The sequence below is a fragment of the Podarcis erhardii genome (genome assembly GCF_964252035.2).
Source record: "Podarcis erhardii genome assembly, chromosome: 14".
Classification (NCBI taxonomy): domain Eukaryota; kingdom Metazoa; phylum Chordata; class Lepidosauria; order Squamata; family Lacertidae; genus Podarcis; species Podarcis erhardii.
The window spans coordinates 51,106,511-51,131,269 of record NC_138503.1 but is presented as its reverse complement, the minus strand read 5'-3'; the positions used below and the strand labels follow the sequence as shown (position 1 = coordinate 51,131,269).

The window sequence follows — 24,759 nt, the reverse complement described above, 5'->3', positions numbered from 1 at the left end:
GAGCCTGCAGCTGCCAGTGTCGACTCCCCCTGAGCTTGGATGGCCGGCTGATAAGGAGGGAACAGAGAGCAGGCTGGAACACAGCCAAAGCTCCCCAGAAGCCCAAACAGGTGTGGAAAGCCACAGAGGCAGCTTTTCGGAACAGGAAAGGGCTGCAGCTGGCTAAATAAGTCTGAGGCGTAGGCGTATAGGAAAGCTGCTAGACAGCAAGCAAAATAAGAAACGTAAAGGTTGAAGGTTCAGTCTCTTCTGTCGACACAGGAAGAACTCCTCAGAAGGGTCAACTGAGTGATGGGGGCCAGAGGCGTGCTAGAGCCATCTGAAGATAATTGCTTGTTTTTTGCAATGAATCCTCCTTTTTAATTATGTACGCTTACTGTGTGATCAAGCCGGGAACCTGGACTCCTCAAGGCACACCTGGCCTTACCTTTTCCTTTTTACACTCTCAAATATTTTTGTCCTTTCTCCCACCCCTACTTCCTTTCATCTGTTGGTGTTGCCCTGTTTTTTCCTTACTCCCACATTCCTTTTTATTTTGCTCACTTTTTTCTGCTTTGTGTCACATTCTCTGCCCCTTTATTTGTTTATTACATTTGGATCCCACCTTTCCTGCAAGGAGCTCAAGGTAGCGTACATGGATCTCCCTCTCCCCATTTTATCCTCACAACAGCCCTGTAAGGTATGTTAGGTTGAGAGACAGTGATCGGCCCAAGGTCAGCCACAGAGCTTCCTGACTAAATGGGGGCAGGGACCTTAAAGTGTCCCCTTCATTGCCTCCATTAAGAGAAAACAGCCACTGCCTGCCCATGTGGGAGAGGGTCTCCACCCAACCTGCAAGTAATCAGGCAGCTGCAATACTGCACCTTGGCCTGCTCACCAAAAAATTGGATTGTAACCTTATCATTGTTCCTTGTTGCAGCATTATCTTACATAGTTCTGTGCTCTGGCTTTATTCTGTGTACTTATTTTTGGTGTGTGTGTGTGAGAGAGAGAGTGTGAAATTTCAGACTAAACTCTCCCAGAGTGCTTAGATACGTGCTCTGCTGTAATGTTTTAACATATGTTGTTTGTTTTTTCTTCTGTCAAACATTACTGACAGCCAGTTATCGAGTGTGTCTTTGTTTGCCATCCTTGTATCATCAACAGACACTATCAGCAATGGATTTCCCCCTGTTTTCTTCTGCATCTGTCAGTTTGTCATTTCAAATCAATTTTTTGTATGCTTTTGATTATTTTTGTAGCATTCATTTTTTTAATCAGAATGTCATGATGTTCTTAGTAAAAAAAAAGTCCCTTGCTGGAGCATTAAGTACATTGTGTCAATGACTGCCTGTTTCAAGCTGAACTTGAAATGTTGTCAAAGAATGAGATCCAATTAATTTGTGAAGTCTTACTTTTTATTAACTTCAATTGGTAATAATTTGTTTCATTTCCTTATACTTCGTCTCTAAAAAAAGGAAAAGAAAAGAAAGACCTCATGCCAATTCTTATTTTGTGTGCTCTGGTTAAGCAAAATTTAAGTTGCTACAACCAAAGAACTTTTTATTCTCTTTCTTTCTTTCTTTCCATCAAAAGATTCCAGAGGTGTGTATAAAAGTATGAAAACAATTCACATAACATGAATACAATGCCATATTTTAAGACATAATACATAGCCAAAGTTACTTGTTTGAGTGTCCCACCCAGAAGACTAATCATGGTTTGTTTTCTGGCAGCAGGCTATGATGTAAAGCTATGGCTTGCTGTTTGCTTATGAATTATGGTGTTGGTTGTTGTTACTTTTAAAAAAGCACTTACAGTTGGGTGTTCTGTTGTAACTCAACAGTTTGGTTTGTTTGGCCACCCCAGTGCACATGCCAACCAAGCTACAAAGTCAGAAAGCAAGAGAAGATAGAAAACAAACCAAGCTGTGGAGAAAAAACTGGTTTCCGCTCACGTCACGAGTCAATAGTGGTCACTCCTCTCTGCCCTCCAAGGGGTTCAAGCAGGGGAAAGCCAGGATTTTGAGACAAAAATTCTGGCAATGTTCCCCAATGGGGTCTGGAGAGTTCACTGCATCCTACTGTGCCGCGCAAGCCCATGTCTGCCAACTCTTGGCAGATGGTTCCTCTTCATCCTGGAGAAGAGTGACTAGTGGGGTGCCACAGGGTTCTGTCTTGGGCCCGGTCTTATTCAACATCTTTATCAACGACTTGGATGATGGACTCAAGGGCACCCTGATCAAATTTGCAGATGACACCAAACTGGGAGGGGTGGCTAACACCCCAGAGGACAGGATCACACTTCAAAACGACCTTGACAGATTAGAGAACTGGGCCAAAACAAACAAGATGAATTTTAATAGGGAGAAATGTAAAGTATTGCACTTGGGCAAAAAAAATGAGCGGCACAAATACAAGATGGGTGACACCTGGCTTGAGAGCAGTACATGTGAAAAGGATCTAGGAGTCTTGGTTGACCACAAACTTGACATGAGCCAACAGTGTGACGCGGCAGCTAAAAAAGCCAATGCAATTCTGGGCTGCATCAATAGGAGTATAGCATCTAGATCAAGGGAAGTAATAGTGCCACTGTATTCTGCTCTGGTCAGACCTCACCTGGAGTACTGTGTCCAGTTCTGGGCACCACAGTTCAAGAAGGACACTGACAAACTGGAACGTGTCCAGAGGAGGGCAACCAAAATGGTCAAAGGCCTGGAAACGATGCCTTATGAGGAACGGCTAAGGGAGCTGGGCATGTTTAGCCTGGAGAAGAGGAGGTTAAGGGGTGATATGATAGCCATGTTCAAATATATAAAAGGATGTCACATAGAGGAGGGAGAAAGGTTGTTTTCTGCTGCTCCAGAGAAGCGGACACGGAGCAATGGCTCCAAACTACAAGAAAGAAGATTCCACCTAAACATTAGGAAGAACTTCCTGACAGTAAGAGCTGTTTGACAGTGGAATTTGCTGCCAAGGAGTGTGGTGGAGTCTCCTTCTTTGGAGGTCTTTAAGCAGAGGCTTGACAACCATATGTCAGGAGTGCTCTGATGGTGTTTCCTGCTTGGCAGGGGGTTGGACTTGATGGCCCTTGTGGTCTCTTCCAACTCTAGGATTCTATGATTCTATGATTCTAACTTGAAAGGCAGAGTGGGTGTGACCTGTGAGTGTTGCCCAGCCATGGATGAGCCTCCATCTCCAGCATAATTTGTGGTTGGTTCCTCCATAATTTGGACAATTGGAATTAATTAAGAGGCGCTCCTGGACCGACAGATGCTAAAGGACTGCAGTCAGCTGCCTAAAGGACTGGGCCTGGCTCTTTGGAAGTATCTGAATGTTTTCTTTGAAGCTCGAGAATCCTTACAACAGCCGGGAAAGGAAGGGGCAGGACAAGGTGCTTTGTGCTTTCTTATGCTTTTCAAATGGTCTCCTTTTTTTCCTGTCCTCCCCTGCATAATGAAAGAGACATGTGTAGCTGCTGCTATGTTATTTTGTTTGTTACTTCGGAAAAGAGTGGGGAAGCTTTTGATTTATGCTCAACAAGGAATTTAACTAGGTTTTATTAAGCCCTCCACTCTCCACCGAGGTTGAATGGACTTCATTTAATATTATTCCTGGACTGCTGTTGGAGGAATGCAGTGGGGGGGGGAGAATGATCTGCTGCTGAACAGATGTGTTAAGAGACTGAATTTGGGAAAAGATTTTGCTTTTAACTGTGCCGAGGAAGAACTCCAGAGCGGAATTTTAATGGTGCTGTGTGTTGAGATTCCTGCATTGCAGAGCCCTTGGGATCCCTTCCAACTTTATAATTATATTATTATCTCTCCCCCCCCCCCTACACACCAGCAAAACAAAAGCCAAACCATGAACCTAAAATGAAGGTCCACAAAACTACTGACTATACTTTATATGTAAAACATCTGGGCAAATAGGAAAGAATGTAGTGTCAGCACAAGGCATGTCTTCTTGGGAAGGGGCCAACACAGAAAAGACCCTCCCCTGGTAACTACATAACATGCCTCTGTTAAAGAAGGAACAATGAGCCAACACTGACTGCATTCATACCTTCCCACAAGAGGTTAAGCACAGTCAGAATCTTCAACTTCTTATGTACTTCTTCCTGTTATGTACTTCATGGATACTTGATTCCTGGCCAGGTGGGATGTAGGCAAAGGCCTCTTGAAGTGCTAGTTTGAACATCAGCAAAAGCTTTGACAGGACCTTCTCCCTTATTTTGCTTCTCAGCTGGTTGACCACCTGTCTCTTAGCTCATGGAACTTCGGCATGGACAAGACCGATTACCTTGTAGTGTAAAGAATTAACTAATTTTCCAGCCTTCACAATGTTGCATTCAATGGGGTATATTTTTCATTCTGAAATTCTGCGTGCAGTAACCAAAAACTGCACACATCAGTTCTGCAAATGAGTAATTAACCACCCGAAAACATGGATGTGTGAATTTACTGTGAATCATCAGACCCAATTTTAAAGCAACCAGTACTGTTGGGTGTAGCTAGATAATGATCACCAATAATTTTCAGAGAAAAGCTAGAGCAGCTGCATTTTTAAAAAAACAACCCCCCCCCCACAAACTGATTTGTGCTCATTTCATGAAGTTGTGTCTGGATTCTCCAAGATCAAACAGCCACTTCAAAGGAACTTTGTTGAAGGAGAAGGCATTAGATGAGTTTGATTATGCAAGTGGGAGACTTTCCTGCCAATGATGTAGCAGTATATGTATTTTGATGATGGTGTGAAGCTGTCATTCCAGGTCAACCTACTGCTTCTATTCCTCTTCAGCTTAATTCAGCAGCTGTCTCTTTTTATTATGGACATGTCCCACCCAGAAGTCCAAGATCAATTGCTAATTATGTCATTGCAAATAGAGGAAATGAAAATGCTTGAACCTGATAGGGGCATCCGCAATCTTCCTTCATGCTAACAATATCATCATCTGTGCAGCCCCAAACTGACAATTTAAGGAGATGCTTGACCCAGACATGCTGCCCTTCTCCTCCTTGGGATTGATTCAACCCCTCAGCTGCATGAAGTGTAAATTGAAAAAGAAATAGAGTAAAAAATTAAACAACAAAGTTATTCAACATAGACATTATGGCAAGATTGCTAAGTAACATAAGGCACATCACGGTAATGCTTCCAGGCATCTGTTTAGGAGGGAAATTACTTCTTCTGAATGCTGCTGATATTTTGTCTTGATGAAAATCATGGTGACTATTACAGCACTGAAAAATGGCAAGTGAAACTATAGAGATATTCTGGAGTCCCATGCCATTTGATCAGTCAGTGGGGAAGTTGGAAAGCCAAGGAAATGCCTGAAGTCCACTTGATGTAAGGCTCCATATTTCATTTACCTTTTGTTTAGTTCATCTTACAACCTGCCCAAGCCACAAGGGCAGGAGGCAGGTAGCAAATGTTAGTTAAATACTGTTGTGACATAAAATACAACCAGGTAAAAATAGTGGGTTGTGTCCAACTAGGTTTTACTCAGAGTAAACCCATTGAAATTAACAGACCTAAGTTAGCCATGGCCATTAATTTTAACAGGTCTATTTGTGAGTATGACAAACATTGGCTACATCCCACTGTGTATAAAGAAATTGGCTTAAAAGGTAATTTATCTATCACAATGTTACTGAAATAATGGAGAAATACTACTACTACTACTACTACTAATAATAATAATAATTTTATTTATACCCCACCCATCTGGCTGGGTTTCCCCAGCCACTCTGGGCGGCTTCCAGCAAAAGATTAAAAATACATTAAAATTTCTTCCCATATCTCCCACTGTGACTTCTGACGATCCTTCCATAACACTACCTTTGCAGTGTGGGAACTGCTGCAATCAGGCATCTTCCCACAGGACCAACGGGCTTGCTGTATCTGTCTATCTTATCTGTCTGATCCTTCCTTCTCTCTCTGTCTCTCTCTCTCCCTTTCCCCAATATTCCTGACAGAAACTGACTGCAATGATAAATTCATAACACCCTGCTGGAGTGGCATTTCATCTGCCATCTAACTTTTTTTGCCTATGCACTGTTTAAACCTTGGTAAGAAAAAAATAAAGCATCTAACAGTACTGAAAGTACTGTCAGTTCAGACTTACAAAGCTTCTTGAAATCTCATGGCTGATTGGTTGCAAATTAGGATTGATGGCACATCTTAAGTGGGAGAGATACTTGGGATGAGTAATGCTTTCTTTTCACATTCCTTTCACCATAAGTAAGTTGGAATTTGTGGTGTGAACCATGGATTTAAGAGATAAAATGTGTGCCAACCTTAGTGAATGAGAGATGTCAAAAGAGACACAATTTCAAACAGGTTTTGTACTTCATAGATCATTGCATTACTTGGTTGATTGGAACTTTGCAGTGATGATCAACCAGAAATAGTTTCATACAAACACAAAACTTAGGAAGAATTCATAGGAAATCTAAAAGGTTCCTATTGTTCAAACACTGTGACAGATTCAATTTTTTCCTCATGGATCAATGCTCTGGTAGAGAATAGAAGACCACAGCCTTTGATGCTTCGGTAGCTTTTAGAATTCTAAGATCCAGAGATCTATGTGCTTAAAGAAGGGTTTGTCTCTTAGTTCTGTGCAGCAGTGTAGCAGAAAAGTGGTCCTGAAATTAGCAGCTGAAGCAAATGCATTTGAGAAGTAAAAGTTGTACTTTTGTATCCTACAAGGTTTTTGTGGTGGTGATGAAGCCTCTGTCAGTGATTGACTGAGTTGCCGTAGTGTTAGAGAGACAAGGGGCAAGATGAGATTGTGTCTGGCTGCAGCTGGTAAAGCTGTTTTCATCCTAGAGAGGATGCTTGTGACTATGCTGACTGGGGGTGGTAGAAGATAGGTAGTCTGAAATGTCCAAAGAGCTCCAGGTTGGGGAAGGTTGTCCTAGGTCTTCAACTGCTGGGTTATGGCCTGATCTGTATTATGGCCTGATCTAAGATGGGTTGCCATATCAGCACTACCACTGCAAAAATAAATGGTTAAAAAAATAAAAAGACTCCAAACCCATCTGATGTGATTTTTTATTTAATATAATATTCGTATTCTACTTTTCCAACAGATGTTGAGCTCAAAGCGACTCACAATAATCACAGTAGCATCAGGAGGGGGGAACCATTTTAAACACTATAACATATCAAACACAGCAACATATAAATAATGCAAACAAGAAGTTCATCAAAACAATTAATACAATTCAGTAAAATCATAATAATTCAAAATATCAGAAAGAGCTGCTGAGCACCAGCCATGGGACAGATGGCATCTTCTGTCTGGGAAGGGGCTTCCTCTTTGCTCAGTGTACCAGGCACTAAGATCCTTCATTGTTTCTAAACTTTTCACCCTGCTGCCCTCGTGCTTGAACTGGGTGCAAGGCTAGGCTCATTCCATCTCAAGCTTCACAATTTCTGTGGAAAATGGTTGGTGGAGGTAAAGGCTGAGGTCCTGAAGAAGCAGCTCTGGATCAGAGTTTTGGCCTGCATGACACTTTTATCCAGAGAATTGCTGAGATTAAACAGTGTATTTCAAGATGCCAGGTATTTTATAAAGAGCTCATTTCCATACATTGTGAGGTGGGGCATTGCAATTAGAGGTTTGAACAGTACTACCCAGCTCCTGTTTGCTGTCCTCTCAAAAATGGTTTCTGCCAGCTGTGGAATATTCACATCCATCTCAGTTGGGCACTGAATAAGATGGTTGAGGTGCTTCTTCCTGGGGCCCATGACTTTGTTGTGGGTCATGGCCTTGCAGATGGCTTTGGCAGTTGCCGAGTCCAGGAGTTAAGGCTGGGTTCTGCATCTGAAAACTACCATCCAAGGAAATGAAAAAAGAAGCCTAGGAGAGATGAAAGTAAAGACAGAAAAGTCATTGAGCTACTGCAGCGGAGAGACCCTAGCCTTATTGATTAGGTCATTGTATGGGCCCAGATGACAAGTGTAGGGCAGCTGTGTGGTATGTAGTCAACACTGAAGCATTTTCATTGGTACCCACTTCACCATGACATTAACATTAGACCTTTGTTATGGTGCATACATTTATCAGAAGCTTAGCAGAACAAGATTTAGTCATCTCTGTCTTTGTTATGGCTCTAACCCCTTTCTCTTTCTCTACACTCTTTTTATTATTTGTTGCTACATGAAGCTGTATAAGCACCTCTTAGAATGGACCAGTTCATTCCCATGCTATAAGTTTTTCCAGGGCTTCAGTAGGGGGGGGGAGGGATATAAAGAAGCTGTATTACTGGATCTTACTTTTCCTGAGCTGTACGTAATGAGCAAGGGAGGAGTATTGATTTAGCCTCGTTGCCATGTCGCCTATAAATATGCATGAGGATTTGGGGCTGTTTAACTGTGCTTTTTAATTCTCCTTGCATTGCTGACTCTTTCAGTTGAAGGCTCTTTGCACGCATAGCGAGCTGCTGGGTGACAGCCCTATTCTCACAGTTTGGGACCTTTCCAGTGTGTGTTAATCCCAAGCCTGCAGAAAACTTCAGTACGTAAAAAATAAAAGGGTGAAGAATCTCTCTCCAGTATAGAAATTGGAAAAAAATGTGGTGGGAAAAGTAGAACTTTATAGGCCACAGAAAGGTCTGAGAGCACAAGATATTTTCCCAATATTAGAGTTAAATGGGTCTCAGCCTATACACAATTCCAGAATGGGAGATTGTCTGGGGTGCCCATGTAAGATGCCCTGAGATTTCCAAAGCAAGACCCAACTATACACTTAGTAAATCAAGTCACAAAAAGACATAAATCACTTGTCCAAACAATTCCTCCCATCATACCTTAAAATCATTGCCAAACTTGGCTGTAATGTAGCTTCACCTGATCATAGTTTTTGAAATTATTGGTTTCATATCTGTGATGGGGGTGCAGGGTGGCATTCACATGGAAAGACGATTGGCAAAGTGTGGTTATTATGCTGTCTCCATCCACCTCCTCTGCTCATGACAGGAGAGGCGTGGGAGGTGATAATCCCCTGGCAGCTCATCATTTAACACCTGTCCAGATGCTGATAACTGTTTCATTACAAGGGGATTATCTCAGGGGAATAGAAGTTTACAATGGAATGTGAGTCCACCCCAAATCCCTGTATAATGGAAAAACATGCCCTTTGGTGACCACATTTCCCAGCCATGGAGCCTCCAAGCTATTCACTGTTTTGAACTTGCAACAATGGTGCTGTGAGCATTAAAAATAAATTTTAAAAATGCACTTACTGGTGCCTGAAGTCCTGCTCCCTATAGAAGTGAAGAGAGGAGGAAAGATTTTGAGTAATAAGTGCAATACTGTAGATGGAACACAGATACTGACTTTTATTTAGTGAATTCACCGGGAACTTGAAAAGAACGTCCAAAAATTCTGGTCACTGTTTTCCCAAAGCTAAGATGCTAGTGCTGATGTAACGAAAAGGCTAAAATTATAAGACAGTTGCCTTCCAAAAAAACTATCACTCGTAGATTAATCTCACTATCATGAATCTTCCCTCTAAACTAAGAACCACTGGGTTCAGTGGGTCTTGCAGGAGAGTACATGTGCACAAGACTAAGATCCAAATTGGACAGGCAGGAATGTGTACAAAACTGAAATGAAAGCTAATAGTCTCCCATGTAGATGTGATGTGTTCTGTATAACTAGGGCAGTATGTACTTGGTGCTAAACCTCCATCCATCCATCCAATACAGGAATTCCAAATTCTGTTCTAGGGAAAGATTAATTCTGTCACCTGTATAAACTATGCAACCATCTGTCACAACACACATCAGGTTCTGCTTACAGACTTCCCCCTGAGCATCTGGTTGTGTACTGTGAGAATAGGAAGCTGGACTAGATCAGTCTTTGCTCTCATCCAGCAGATACCTTCTTATCTTAGTTGTGTTCTGCACTGACAGAAGTGGTTGTCAGAGCCACTTAAGTTCTGGATTAATGAGGTTGCAATTGCTGTGGTTAGGCTGCAGTTCTTTACACACCCGGGAGTTAGTTCCACTGAATTAAATAGGACTTACTTCTTACTTCTTGGGTTTAACAAATCATAGACAGAGTCAAGGGACCCACACAGAATTTCACAGTGAATCTCAGAACAGTTACCAATACCACCTCATGAGAATACAGAAATAACTTTCTGTATTATTTTATGCGCTGCTGGGGGGGGGGTGATTGAGCACCATATACCATCAGACTGCCTCCCCCAAACCCCCAAGAGGTACCTGGGGATAAATCAGACAGTGAGCTGGCCCTGTCACCAAGGATGCAGAGGCAAATGCATCAGAGTAGGAAAACCCAACCTACTTGGAGGAGTGCCTGCTTTCTTGCCTAGTCCTGTGACTCGGGACACAAACTCTTTTTCAAAAGGTGAGCTTGGGGAGTGTGTCAATTGTTAGAACATCTTAGCTTATGCCTAGCCATAAACTTAGATTGCTGCAATGCCTCTTAACCTGAATGCTTTGAAAACTGACTTGTGTATTGTGTACACATTGTGTGTGTGTGTGTGTGTGTGTGTGTGTGTGTGTGTGTGTGTGAAAGAGAGAGAAGGGGAGAGAGAGATTTCTTAGGTTTTGCATAGGTCAGCTCAGTGAAGAATTATGTTATGGTTCTGCTTAATCTGAAAATAATAGCATCTGGATCAACAGAAACACTTGATACTACCTCCTGTGGGGTCTCTTATTACTAGATTGTGTTCTTTTAAGACAAATTTTGATCTGACTGATCATTCCACTAACATTACTAGTAATAATAACACATTTCCCCTTTCCCCTTCTAAAGGCAATATTTTCTTTTTTTAAAAAAACCAAACCAAACACAACACTATGACTATTAGGTGTACTAAGCAGTAAAGCTCATTACACTGAAGTTTCTCTTTCCTTTAAGAGATGTATCATTTAGAAAGAGGAGGCCTCTCTACCCCATACTGCACTATAATTCTTCCCTTCATGTTTGAATAATAAGGATTCCAGGCTAGCTTGGAGGATTTGTGCTACTTTTCTCTCCTGGGATATCCCCTTTAAAATCCCTTCTGAATTAATTCCAGAAATGAGCTTTATAGGAAAACGCAGAATTAAGTCCAACATGAAAGAAGGAATTATGCTGCACAGCTGGGAGTTAGCTTGAGTGGTTAAGTTTCTCTTTTGGAGTCAACATGGGCAGGCAGGGCTGAAGCGGGGGGGGGGGGGGGGATCATTTAGAAAGGTACTGACTGGGATCCAAAGAACTGAGAGCAGGACCAGTGGGACTTTTTTGCCCTCTGTTTTTGTTCAGCAGGCAGGATCATCACAAGGCATTTTGCTTCTTGAGGCAGAACAGTAAATTCTCTTTCCCGTTCCCAGCGAAGGTGCATAGCACACAAGTACGGCCAAGTTATTGGGGCATGTGAGGCAGAAAATCTCCCTGGAAATGAAAATGGAGTAATCAAATAACTAACAATCTGCTGTGATTACACTCTGCCTAATGATAGGACTGGTTCTGGCAGCAGGCTCCCTGTATGATGCAAATGCCTGCTTATTTCTTTTACCTTTATCCAATGCTTCCTTCAGTGTACAGAAGTAGCTGTCAGTTCTCTGGATCCTGGACGTTGTGTTTTGCTGGTGTTCCTGTGAGAATAAAATAATATTCCCTTTTGGCTCAGTCTGAATGCCCATCTGCTTTGACATTTGGCTTCAGACTGCAATCAACTAGGTAGTCATAGGAAGCTCACAAACAAGCCATGGCCTCCAACTGGCTGTTGCCCTTTGAGTACTGGTATTCAGTGTCTCTGAACCTGGGTGATCTGTCATGGTTACTAACTATTAGACAACTTCCCCTTCTGCATGAACTTGTCTACTCCCCTTTTAAATGATTGGCCATTGCTATATATCCTTTGGCAGTGAATTTCCATAAAAAAGGTGTGCGTGAAATACTGTATTTTACCTGAATCTCCGGCCAGTCAGTTTCATTGGATGACCAGGAGTTCTAGAATCCTGTGAGACAGACATCTTCTGTCCCCTGCTTCTGCCTGTGTGCTGGCTGTACTGTTTACTTGTCAGTCATTTATGTGCACATGTCATTTGGGCGGAGGGCTTTGCTTGATCCCCTGATTGTGGTCATATGCCATAACACAGAGTTGGGTGGTTGGTGAGCATGTTTGCCTTTTGTACCGAGGGCAAGATTGGGATGCCGTTCCGATAAGAACAGATTAGGCTTTTCCTCTAATCAGTTGAACAAGCCTGAGCAAAGAAGCAGAATGAAGGAGCTGCTGCTGCAGCAAAGCTCAGTTTTTAGGGAGAGGATTACTCTTCGTTTGCAGTTGCCATGCGATGACTGAAGGGATGAGTTCATCCAACTCCTTAACATTTGAGGAGTAATCACAAAGGGAGAGCAAATCCATACAAACACGAGATCGACTGTTTAGTGCTTTCCCCACCCAGCCAGGCTCACTTGAATCAGCACAGCATGCAAGGATTTGATGCTCTGCAAGGAAAAAGCTGCTGAGGGACCAGTGGCTGGGGAATGGAAATCATGTATCTGTTCCATAGTGGTGGAAAATTTTGCAGGGATCATAGTTAAGGTGGGAAGAGTTAACCTCCTTCCTGTGCCCTGCAGTGACAATGAATGTAGCACCCCTGCATCTTATTAAAAAGCAAATTAAATCTCCCCCCCCCCCCGCAATGGTTCTAACTGTGTGATTAAAGTAACATCTAGTTTGACTCTAAACATTAATGGAAAGGTAACTGTTCCCAACCTTCCTTGAAAAATGGCTTCAAATATTATTTGGATATTGGTCACAATCCAGTTAAGGTTGAATAAGCCATTGATTTCAACAGAAAAACTTGAAGCATAAGCACATTTTTTTGAAAACCCTCTGGTTTTGATTGAACTTCTCAATCCCAGTGACTTTGAGTGAATTACAATACATTTTAAACACGACAAATCCAACTTGAAATGTAGATAACTAAGTATAGTTTTAACCCCACCCCACCCCCACCCGTCTTTACTCCAAGGAGCTTACAAATACATTTTGGCAACAAAAGAAAAGGAGAGAAATATGAAGAAATACTCTCTGGTTGCATGACCTTTGTTTCAGTTGCAAGGAAGGATAAAGGCAAAGCCTTGACCAGTAAGGTAGTCATGAGGGTCAACAAGGGGAAATGGTAGCAGGTTTTATTTTTCTTACTTCTTTAAGTACTGACATGCCTTTCCTGCTAGAGCACCGAATCAGGTTAGTGGTAGATTTAAAACAAACTCAAGAGCTCTCAAGGAAAAGTTAATTCACAAAACTTGCTTGTGTCAGCCACACCTGATAGGAGTGACTCAAGCAATTTGTTAGATCAGGCTGACTTGTGCCCTTTCTTGCCCATGCCTGCCATGTCTGAAGTACCAGGTCAACCTTATTCCTTAGAGGTGGCTTCAAGGAATTCCATTGGTTTCTGCCTCTGCATTAGCTATTCTCCACCATCATTGCATTCAAAACTACAAAAATGCTCAATAAAACACTGAATGAAACAAGTTCTGTGTCCCTGATGCTCATCCCGCCACTCTTAACTAGTGGGGAGAAGCAGCTCCAGCTCCAGAGTGTCTGCATAATGTGGTGTTGCAAAACAAACGAACAAACAAACCTCTCCTTGATATGATTTCCGAATTGTCAAAACCTTATCTTTTGCCATTCTTCCTGCAAGATGGTTGTAGATCTTCTATTATGGCATTTCTCTCTTTCTCTCCAAAACAGTGCTCCAGTCATGTCTGTATTTCACAGCTGCCTGGAGATGATGAGATAGATTTTTCATTGAGTCAGAAGCTATTTTGCTTCAGATAGACACCACCTACTCTGGTTCACTTCCAGAAGGAGGCAGTGTCAACAAGAGATAGTTCTGAAACAGTTATTTAGGACTTACACCTACTTTTTATTAGAGCTTATGTATGGCACTAACAACATTTTGCAAGTCTTTCTCCTGTGCCCTCCTTTTCACTTGATGTAAGTATGTTGGACATGTACTGCATTGGGTTAGGATTATTAGCAATTTCCCCACGTGACCATCTGCTGCTATTTGAAACATTATAAAATTCCATCACAGAAATTGCCTCATTTCCTTTGCCTTCTCCAGTTGTCTCATCAAGTGTCATCAATTGGGTATGGGAGCAGCAACAAGGGAATTTGTCCCTTCCCTAGTGGAATTCTCAATAAAAATGTCAAAGCTTTTCACTAACATGGAGGAGAAGTTAGCTGCTCTTGTGCCATGTGATTCCCAGGATTGAATTGTTCCCAGGATTGAATTGCTGATTGAATTGTTGCACAGGGGGCCTTAAGTGTGATTTGGTCATATGGGTTTTAGGGGCAGAAATAGCTGGACTGCTGCTCAGCTATCCTGCTTGTCAGCTTCCCATAGGCATCTGGTTGGCTGCTGTAAGAACCAGATGCTGGATCTGGCAGTCAGGCACTTATGGACCCAGGTGAAAAAATCAGTCATGATTTGATTTGTATTTGACCTTTGCATTTATAATTGACCTGATGCCTGAGTAGGAACAGCACAACTTATTTACTGCTGGACCAAGGATGAACAGCTTTGGAAAATCCCAATTTGATGTGACAGAATCCATTTTGGACTTTTTGAACCATTGCTTGAAAAATGTCTGTCTGGACCTGTCTTGTTGACCATGTACATCTTTGTCAGCAAAGTAATAAGGCAGTTTAAATATTTCTTCATCACTGTGATACAACCTGTGCTTTCTCTTTATTGTTGAACTGCTTTATTAGGTAAGAACTTGCTAGTTGGTATTAAGTTTGTGCTTTTCCTTTATGAAAGACACTCCTTGGCTTTATGCTTACTTGAAGAGGTCTGCAGAAGACCTGCTTACTTGAAGAGAAGGCAGAATTCAGGCTGTAAAAGACATATCCTGTCTCTCTGTGTGTTTGTGTCAGCATAAAGCAGTGCACTGAGGAAGGTACTGGATCTATTCTGTTCCTCTTGGTTCAGCAGCTAGTGCAAAAGGACTCCAAGCTTCTGTTGTCCTTTTTTCTGCAGGCCCTTTGTAGAAGGGTTTCTGGCTCCTACACAGTCAATTGTATACAGTGGAAGGCATCCTCGGGCTGTGAGCTTTCAGATGATAGAAATACATTAGTGATCTTTCCCGGAAATTTAAAATGAGATGGATTATGTTACAGCCCTAAAGTATTGGCTCGGAATCGCAATGTGTTTTCCAGCAGGCGTCTGTCTTTAAATGGAGTGAGAGCTGGACCATCAAGAAGGCTGATCGCCGAAGAATTGATGCTTTTGAATTTTGGTGCTGGAGGAGACTCTTGAGAGTCCCATGGACTGCAAGAAGAACAAAGCTATCCATTCTTAAGGAAATCAGCCCTGAGTGCTCACTGGAAGGACAGATCCTGAAGCTGAGGCTCCAATACTTTGGCCACCTCATGAGAAGAGAAGACTCCCTGGAAAAGACCCTGATGTTGGGAAAGATGGAGGGCACAAGGAGAAGGGGATGACAGAGGACGAGATGGTTGGACAGTGTTCTCGAAGCTACCAGCATGAGTCTGACCAAACTGTGGGAAGCAGTGGAAGGCAGGAGTGCCTAGCATGCTCTGGTCCACGAAGAGTCGGACACGACTAAATGACTAAACAACAACAATCTATCCCAAACAATGACTTGAGTGTGGAGAACCATGTAAGAGTAGGATGAGCTCCACCACCGGCTAACCTGGGGTGCCTGCAAGTGCATGTTCTGTGCTATAAAAAGAGGGGGGTGTAATGGGATAAGAGATAGAGAGAGATGGAAACTGGAAAACTAGGCTCTGTCATGGGGATGGGGAACCTTTTTCAGCCTGAGGGTCATATTCCTTTCTACAGGCCATGTGGCAGTGGCAGATGATGCCAGAGGCAAAAGCAAGTGAAGCAATGCATGTAAATTTAACCCTTGTACAGCTGTCTAATTTCTATACTCATTCACATCCCTCTTTATCCTCCACCCATGGAAGGAAGAGGCATTGTCAGAGTTCAAGGGCACATTCCCACCAGGCAAAAACTCAAGGAGGGTGTGAAGCAAGACCAGCGAGGGATGTGACTGGGAGAAGGTCCTGATGACCAAACAGAGGGACTTCGAGGGCTGCAGGTAGTCCTTGGGTCAGAGGTACCCTCACCCCTGCTCTAGCAGGCAGTGACAGGAAAGGTATAAACCAGTCTTCACCAGTATGGTGGAGCTGATGGGACTCCAAAACATCTGTAAGGCATCTGGTTGGCAAAGGCTGGCACCTATAATTTCTGTTTGTTGGTGCCTCCCTTATTTCACCAGCAGGATCAAGGTGGTACCTCAAGTACCTCAAGTTGGGCCATTGTGGGGCAGAGCATTTAGTTCAAGTATGTGTTAGGTTGCAGTGGTGGCCTCAAATCACAAGATCCCAAATGTGTGGGCCGACTGTATTCTTGGGCTGCTTGTCTGAAGGGAGGATGCGGATGTTCCACAGCCATCTCCCAAAACTCTACAAGCTTTTGAAAAGCTTAACGTTCAGTAACATTCACGTTTTCTATTTCGTTTTCATTTTTGACATGTTATCAGTGTGAACAGGGAAGCTTTCACTGTGCTAGATCCAGGTAGAGTCAGGGGCAGAAGTAAATCCTAATATACCTGATACGATTGTTGCCATAAAATGTAATGCATAACCTGTAGTCCCTGAAATCAGTGACTTTGAGAGGGTGAAACGTTTTGGCTTCTTGTACTTCTCATATTCCTAGAGATAGACGCCTTGCAATCTAACACAGTTTCCAAAGTTTTCAGAAGTGGCAGAACAAATAGACGTCATGGCCATTTATGACTTGGTCCTGATCCGCAGTAACTTACCACTTCAGTGAGGGGATGGGGGCAGGCACATGCATTGTTATTGGCTGCCCCTGAATGCTGTCATGGCATACATGCCGACAAAATGGTCTCGCACAAACACAGGACACTTCCAGCCTATCTCTACTAATCCTCCTTTATATGCTCCCCCTCTCTGCCTTATGACAGTTCCAGGGCACTGACTGCTTGAGCGAGGTTTTAAGTCTTGCATTGTGCTGGTGATTTTTAATACCTTCCGGGGACCCAGCCTCCAATGGCATTTTACATAGCTGTGCTCTGTTGTTTAAATGAGGTGTCTGAGCGGCTGGATACGTGTCACTAGAGGGCACTAAAACAGCTGTGAGATATTTAACCTATAAGCTTCTATGGTGTTTGCTGCCACCTCTGAGAAAGGAAGGAGTGAAAAATGGTCTTTTATATTTCCAGCTTTGCTTTTGAAATGGATCAACTGTGAAATCATAAGCTATAGTACAGATTCTACATAAGGCTTTATTGCTGGCCAGGGAAGTGTCGGGCTGCTGCTCTGACCATGCATTTTGCTCTTTGGAAAAAGAAAAGAAAGTAAAACTAGCTACTTTGTTTTCAGTTTATTGAGCAAGCTGAGTGTTGCTAACAGCTGCCCAGTTAGCGATGTAAGACTTCACCCTTTTTGGTTTCTTACTTTTAAAACAAAAACTTGGAGGTTTGCATGACTTTTCTCACAGAGGCTCAAAGTGGATCACAAAGTGACAAGGGACTTTTTTTGCCCTGGGGGCTGCATTTTCTCACTAGCAGCTTTCCGGTGGGTGGGCTGGCTGGCCCAGAGGCAAAAGTGGGTACAGCAATGAGCATTACTCCTACTTGGGACAGTAGGTACGGTTCCACTCAAAAAGTCAGATTTCCACATACGAGGGGCAAAAGTATGTGGGTCAAAGACCCAGGGTTTTTTTGGGGGGGGGGGTACCCACGCACATTTATGTACACATAGGGAGAGAGAGACAGGCTGGGAGCCTCAAGGAGGCATCACCTGTTGCAAAAAAACTGGCTAGCTGCCTCCCCCCCCCCGTAGCCATAGCACTGCCACATACTCACCTCTGCCCTCTTTCCAGGCAATTAAGAGGCATTATCCCAGTTCACGGACACATTCCAGCCAAGCCCAAACACTCCAAGGGGGTGGAGCAGGGGTAGGCAACCTAAGGCCCAGGGGCCGTATCCGGCCCAATCACCTTCTCAATCCGACCCACGGACGGTCTGGGATTCATTCAGCGTGTTTTTACATGAGTAGAATGTTTCCTTGTATTTAAAATGCATCTCTGGGTTATTTGTGGGGCATAGGAATTCGTTCATATTATTTTTTCAAAATATAGTCCGTCCCCCAACATGGTCTGAGGGACAGTGGACCGGCCCATGGCTGAAAAAGGTTGCTGACCCCTGGTGTGGAGCAAGGCTGTTAATGAGCATGGACTGTGACGAGAGGGTGTGGCTTGGGGAAAAGGCATGGGCTCAGGAGAGTCTCAAGGGGTGGATTCTGAGTCCTCCCCCGCTTCCAATAAATCAAGCAAATCAAGCTTTTCCGTTTTCATCAAATGGATACTTTGCAGCTCCTCATAGTCTTTTGTGCTCTTTGTTAGCCCTGTGAACGGCTTTATTTTTTGCTCTGACTTTTCTGCCAGCTTCATTTTGCTTTCGTTTTTGAGTGCCGCTAGAAAGTCAAATTGCCAGTTCCACCTGAGCATCTCGTGCTTTATTGAGAATCACAGGGGCCATGAGAAACTCAGTCACCATTACCAAATGCTCCAAGACAGTTTCAGCAAATGGATTAAATTTGTCCCCTTTACACTCCCCAAGGGGCCAGCTCCTGGATGCAGAAAACCGCTGGACATCAGTCTCTTGAGTTTTACCGACTGGGTGGATAGAGTCAGGGCCAGACTTGCTTGTGGGTCCCTGTGTGAAATATATCCCTCCTCTCCCAGTCTAGTTCGATTATACTGTATATATAATTCATACACCAGTATCTAATGCATACCTTCTGATCTGAGATGAAACATTATGAAAAGGCGTTTAATTAAATATGAAGTACATAACTTCAGGATGTATATAAATTATACATGTGTCTTTATATGTAATATTAATTGATATGGCAAAGTTTTGTTAGAATATTAATAATTTGATTTTTAACACCAATAAACATTAAACTTTTCCAAAGACCAAATCAAGGGAGTTTTGTGGGTTTGCTGGGCCCCTTATAACCTGTGGGCCCTTGTGCACAGTACATCCTATATGAGCACCACTGAGCGGGAGAGTTTGTTTATTATTTTATGTATTTATTGCGTCTCTATCCCACTTTTTCCTCCAAGGATCTCAAGATGGCGCACATGGCGCTCTCGCTCCTCATTTAATCCCACAACAACAACCCTGTGAGGTAGATTAGGCTGAGAGGCAGTGACCAGCTCATGGTGAGCTTCATGGCCAAGTAGGGATTTGAACCCTGGTCTGCCAGCTCCTAGTTCAACACTCCAGCCACGACACCACTTGTGGCAGGCAGATAGTCTCATTCCAGCCTCCAAGGCCTGGCATTTGGAATGGTGTTCTGCTGGTTTGTGGAGGCTGAATAGTCAGGACAGTTAGAGAAGCCTCTAGCTGGTGGGCTGAGCTGATCACCTCCTTTCCTTGAATCCCTGGAGGCATGATCCCACCACTCTGTGTGGGTCTTCCTCCTTGCACACGAGTCTCCTGCTGTTCACTTCCTTTCCTTGCTGTTGGCACAAGCAAAGAGAGCTGGTCACATGGGACCAGTGTGTGTGTGTGCCGAACACCACACTTGGGGAACAAGTGTGAATCAAACTCTTAGTGCATATGTGCAAAATGTGATCACGTGACATGCCTTTGAGACTTTATATCTAGACTAACAGAATCATTGCTCTTGTTTTCGTTTTTCTTTTTAAACAAAGCTCTTTGCCTGCTTTTTCTGGAGATGTAAATTTAACTTCACTGTTATCTCACTTTGAAGGGAAATTAACCAGCTATTCTAGGACCTGGCTCATCAGCTAAACTGCTCTGTGTGTGTGTGTGTGTGTGTGTGTGTGTGTGTGTGTGTGTTTTTCACCTCTTGGGAAAAGTGCAACATGAAATGCCTTTTAGTAGCTTGCTTAGGAAATGCCGACACAATTCAGTGACAATGGCCATGTTTGAGTTTTGGGATGAAAGAGAACAACAGTACTAAATTGCTCTGGTGCTGTGTCCTGCTGCAGATTGCAAGCTTTGACTTAAAACAACAACAACAGCAACAACATATACAACAGACAAATGCAAAAGATCCAGTAATAACGCTTTGTTAGAATGAATAGCCACTCTTGGGCTGACATAGAGTTTGGGATTATCCTATAATAAATTCAACTGTTGTTATCATCTGATAAGTTAAGCAAAAATGGCCCTTGCCAGTCACTGTTCATATACAATCATAGAATTGTGGAGCTGGAGGGCAACCCCAAAGGCCATCTAGTCCACCCCTTGCAAGGCAGGAGCCACAACTAAAGAATCCCTGACAGATTGCTGCTTCTGGAGAGCCTTTAATCTTACATGTTAAAATAGCAGAATCAAGGCCCAGGTTGCAATCCCATGCATGCTTGCCTGGGAGAAAGTGGCACTCATGTTCACAGGGCTTACTTCTGAGTAGACATGCTCAGGGCTGAACTGCATCACGGCAAAGAAGGCACGCAGGAAAGGGCCAGCCGGATGTTGCAGTGTTGTGTATGTGAGCAAAGTCGTAATGGGGGAGAAAGGACTGGCAAACTTATTAAGGCGGTTTCCTAATGGCAGTGGACGCTGTCGCAAGCGCACACTGGGAAAGCAGTCTGCAGAATGGATGGTGCCACCAGCCAGCAACCTGGGCACAAATGCGACATAGTCACAAGGGGAGGGGAGGGGGACACCACCTGCCGTCCCGCATAGTGCTTCAGCTCGGCTCCACCAGGAGTGGGGGTGCCCGGTGCCCAAAGGGGGCCAGCGAGTGAGGCGCGGTTGCAAGGTGGAAGCAGAGCGGGGGAGGCTTGGCCAGGAAGGCTTTTTAACTGCATGAATGCAGACCATGGAAGTAAGTTCCAGGTGATCAGCTTATTGGAAGGTTCACTTCAACAGATAGGTCAGCCTTTGCTGAATCCTAATTTTGAAATGTTTGTGTGCAATTCTCCGCTTCCCCCCTGCCTGCACTGCTGTGCTGTGGTTGTGGGCAATCCTCTCTAGTAAGCTGGCCCTGGCGGTCCTAATGAGCTCCTTTTCCCATGTTTTGTAGGGCTATCACGACCCCAGTAAAACTAAAGTGCTCCACTTCAGCTTGAACCCAGCAAGCCTGGCTAAGCAGCAGCGTCTTGAGGAGCAAACACATCTGCGGGAGGAATGCCAACGCTTGAGAGAGCTGGTCAGAGTACTGGAAGCAGGAGACTCTATCCCAGAAAAACTTGAGGGGGCGGCAGGTCTCCAGTCAGCTCAAGAAATTGCAGGTATGCGCTTGCCTGGTCAATTACTCATTCATCATAGTGTTGCTGTGTAGCAAAGGGCAGCATTTCAGAGTGCATTGAGAGCCATTTAATTGTTTATAGTCACAGTCAGTCTAGCGGTTTAGAGTGTTTAGCTTATATAAATGCTCCTGGGTGGAAAGGGAGATTCCCTGAATCCACCCTCCTTAAATGATACCTCTGCCTGATAAACAAAGGTCTGCTTGTTGTCTATTGACCTATACACATGAACTGTATTTTACGTGTGTGTTCATTAGAAGTGTGACTTTGGAGATCTGTAATCTGGAGACAGTTGCACTTCTTACCACAGGGGTTATTGTGGAATAGAGTGAGTTCACCAGGAGTCTCTGGCCATATAACTGAAGAGTCCCCTATGGGGAAAGGAGGTGATATTTCCTAAGAAATGTAAATTTTGACCCAACCCAATTCCCAGTGGAAGATGCTTGCTGCAGAAAACCTTTAAGGCCAAAACTGAACATAGGCTTCCATTAAATGTGGCAAAGGTTCTGAGGACTCATTAAGCTTGCACCTATGTTGTCTTCATCCAGACGCTCAATCGTTGCTTCCTCTGCAGTGGCACCCCATTCATTGCTCAGAGCAGAGCCAGAATATATATACAGTTTTAAGATGCATACAGAGTTGTAGCTGAACTGAGCTTCTCATTGTGCTCCATTGTGGAGCACAAAATCCAAATAGGATAACACCTTTGTCAGTACCAAACAAAACAACACAAAGTAGTAAGCAGACTTCTGAGCCTTGCAGAATTCTTCCACCGGCGTCGGGGGTTCAGTGTAGGGGAAGACTGACGTGTTGCTGATAGGCCTTGTCAGAGCAGGTGTGTGTGTGTGTGTGTGTGTGTGTGTGTGTGTGTGTGTGTGTGATGTCTCTGACTAACAAGTTGGGGACAAGTGCAGTGCTAAGAGGGTTCCGCCATGCAGCAGCAATATAAGGAACATGGTGGATGGATGTTGCCTACAGAGACAACATATATTTCTGTGCTGTGCTAACAAGGACCTTGTTTTTGCAAGAACTGCAATCTCTGAGTTCATTTTAGTCGTTGAAAAATGGCCCAACCATCCTTGATACATATCGGGCCGCTTCTCATCCAGGAGGGAGGGATTGTGTAAACAACTGTAGGCTAGTTAATCTCTGGCAGGTGGAATTTGGAGTTCCTTAGATAGATAAGCAAAGTGATTTGTGAATGAACCAAGATAGTTGGCTGCAGCTGGAATGCCCCAGTCCCTGCTCAGTGCAGACAAGGCATATCAGGATAACAACCCTGTGATGAAAGTCTCTGAGTCTTAATTATATGAACAATCCTAAGAGCAGACAAGAAACCTTTTCTTTTAATAGCTTTTTTGGGGTGGGGAGAGAAATCGGTTCCAAAGGTCTCCATCATCAGCATTTGCTTCAGTTGGCCAGTTGGAGGTAGTGGAGTGGTAGCTAGTGGTAGCTAGGAGGAAGAGATGATAGACCAATTTATCTAGCTTTACTTAAAAGGCAAATTTAATGTGTTCCTGTGACTCACGGAGGGCCTCCCTCAACCTCAGAGTGATTCCTCCTCCTCAAAAAAGAGCAAATGGCCCAGGTCAACATTTTCAATCATTTGCAGGGGTGGGGGGGGGGGTCCTGCTCTCCAAGGCTGTCCCTGCCTAGCAAACTGAGCAGCTGGGTCACTTGTATTGTAATTTATTGCTGAATGCCTCTCTTTAATTCATTTCTAAGTGTGGCCGTGTGTTTTATCTAGCATGTCTTAATGTGTTCATGACCCAAAGGGCTTGTTTGTGCTTTGGATTTACTGTGGGCTGGTGACGAGTGGAATTTGATTTAGCCCTCAAGTGACCTTTAGTAGTGGCATTGACAATATCTGGGCATCATTTTAGGCACTGTCCTGTTTTGCACAACCTTAGGCACCAGTGGAAACCTAGATTGCACAATTTAGATTGCTGAGGGGCAATTTTTCTTTGTTAAACTTGTAACATAATGAGACAGAAATTCTGTGTGGACTCAGCTTGTATGTATGTATGTATATTAAATTTGTATACTGCCCTTCATCCGAAGATCACAGGGCAGCTCATAACATAAAAGTACAAAATGAAAACGCTAAATACATAATAAAACAAAAACAAAGCGATAACTCCTTTCCCACAAACAAATTTAAAAGGCTATAGAATGTTAATCAGCCAAACATCTGGTTGAAGAGGAACCTTTTTGCCTGGCATCTAAAGCTATGTAATAAAGGCGCCAGGCGAGCATCTCTGGGAAAGCATTCCGCAAACGGAGCCACCACAGAAAAGGCCCGTTCCTGGGTTGCCACCCTCCAGACCTCTCATGGGGGATGCACCCAAAGAAGGGCCTCAGATGGTGATCGCAGGGTGTGGGTTGGTTTATATGTAGAGAGGCGGTCCTTGAGGTATTGTATTCCTGAACTGTTAAAGGCTTCCTCCATCTAGAACACTTGGCAAAAAAGTTGACCCAAGCAATCCTATCTTCTACCTGCTTGGATAATAACATTATCAGTGGTTTCTAGTCATAATGTCTATGTACTACCTCCAGCGTCAGAGACAGTATATACCAGTAAATACCAATTTCTGGGGGAACACAGTATGGGGGAGTGCCATTGTGCTGAGGTCCTACTTTTGGGCTCCCCATTTGTGCATCTTAATGGCCTCTGGGAGAACAGAATGCTGGACTAATTTGCCTTTGGTCTGATCCAGCATCCATTTTTTCTTCTTACTGGAGTCTTTCCTTGTTGAAATGGGGCCTTCTACATATCCACAGATCTGCAGCATGAGCTTCTGTCATTGTGACCACTGTAATGGGCATATGCAAGTGTGGATTTCTCTGTGATGTAAAGAGTGTGGCAAGAGTGGACCCCACACTAATGCAGCTTATGGTTATGGGACAATCAAGGGCAATGCAAGTTCACTTTTAACTCAGCAGCAGTTAAGCACATTATGAGTCAGATGCAAAGGTACTGCAAGTCCTTAAAATGCACATATGCAGGGCTTGAACTGTTCAGAGCCCCCTCCACCTAGTGTTTGAGGAACTGGTTACTGCCTCGTATCAGTCATAGAAAGAACACTGCAGTGAGCTCTCGCCTGTGACTGTCCCAATGACACCCTGGGGTGTAATCTGCTCTTACAATTCCATTCCCTCTGAATGTCTGAGCCTTCTGATTCATCATTCATTGTTGTCATTTCCTCCAGTTTTCCTTCAGCCATGTGTCTGGCTTGTCCTGACCTCTCTAAAAGTTTGTGCCATGTGATCGACTTTTTGTAGCATGTCTCAAACAAGAGATGGCTCTAGGCCTGTTATGCATTGGACAGACAAAATTCCACTAGATTCCCAAATGTTTGCAGGGAGCACAGGTGGTTGTCTGAATAGCTCATGTCAAAGGTTCCCCCCAATTCTTGTTATTATTTTTGCTTTCTGCAGTACAGCCTGGGTAGGTC

The 24,759-nt window shown here is 43.6% G+C and overlaps 1 protein-coding gene across 1 annotated transcript in view; it reads left to right on the top strand.

Annotated features, from left to right (window-relative positions):
- The window catches only part of MAD1L1 (mitotic arrest deficient 1 like 1), a 458,859-nt gene that overhangs the window by 249,012 nt on the left and 185,088 nt on the right, over window positions 1-24,759 (top strand). The window contains exon 16 of the mRNA XM_081839735.1: window positions 21,082-21,289. Within this exon, the coding sequence (XP_081695861.1) occupies window positions 21,082-21,289 (208 nt within the window). The remainder of the gene's footprint in view (window positions 1-21,081; window positions 21,290-24,759) is intronic.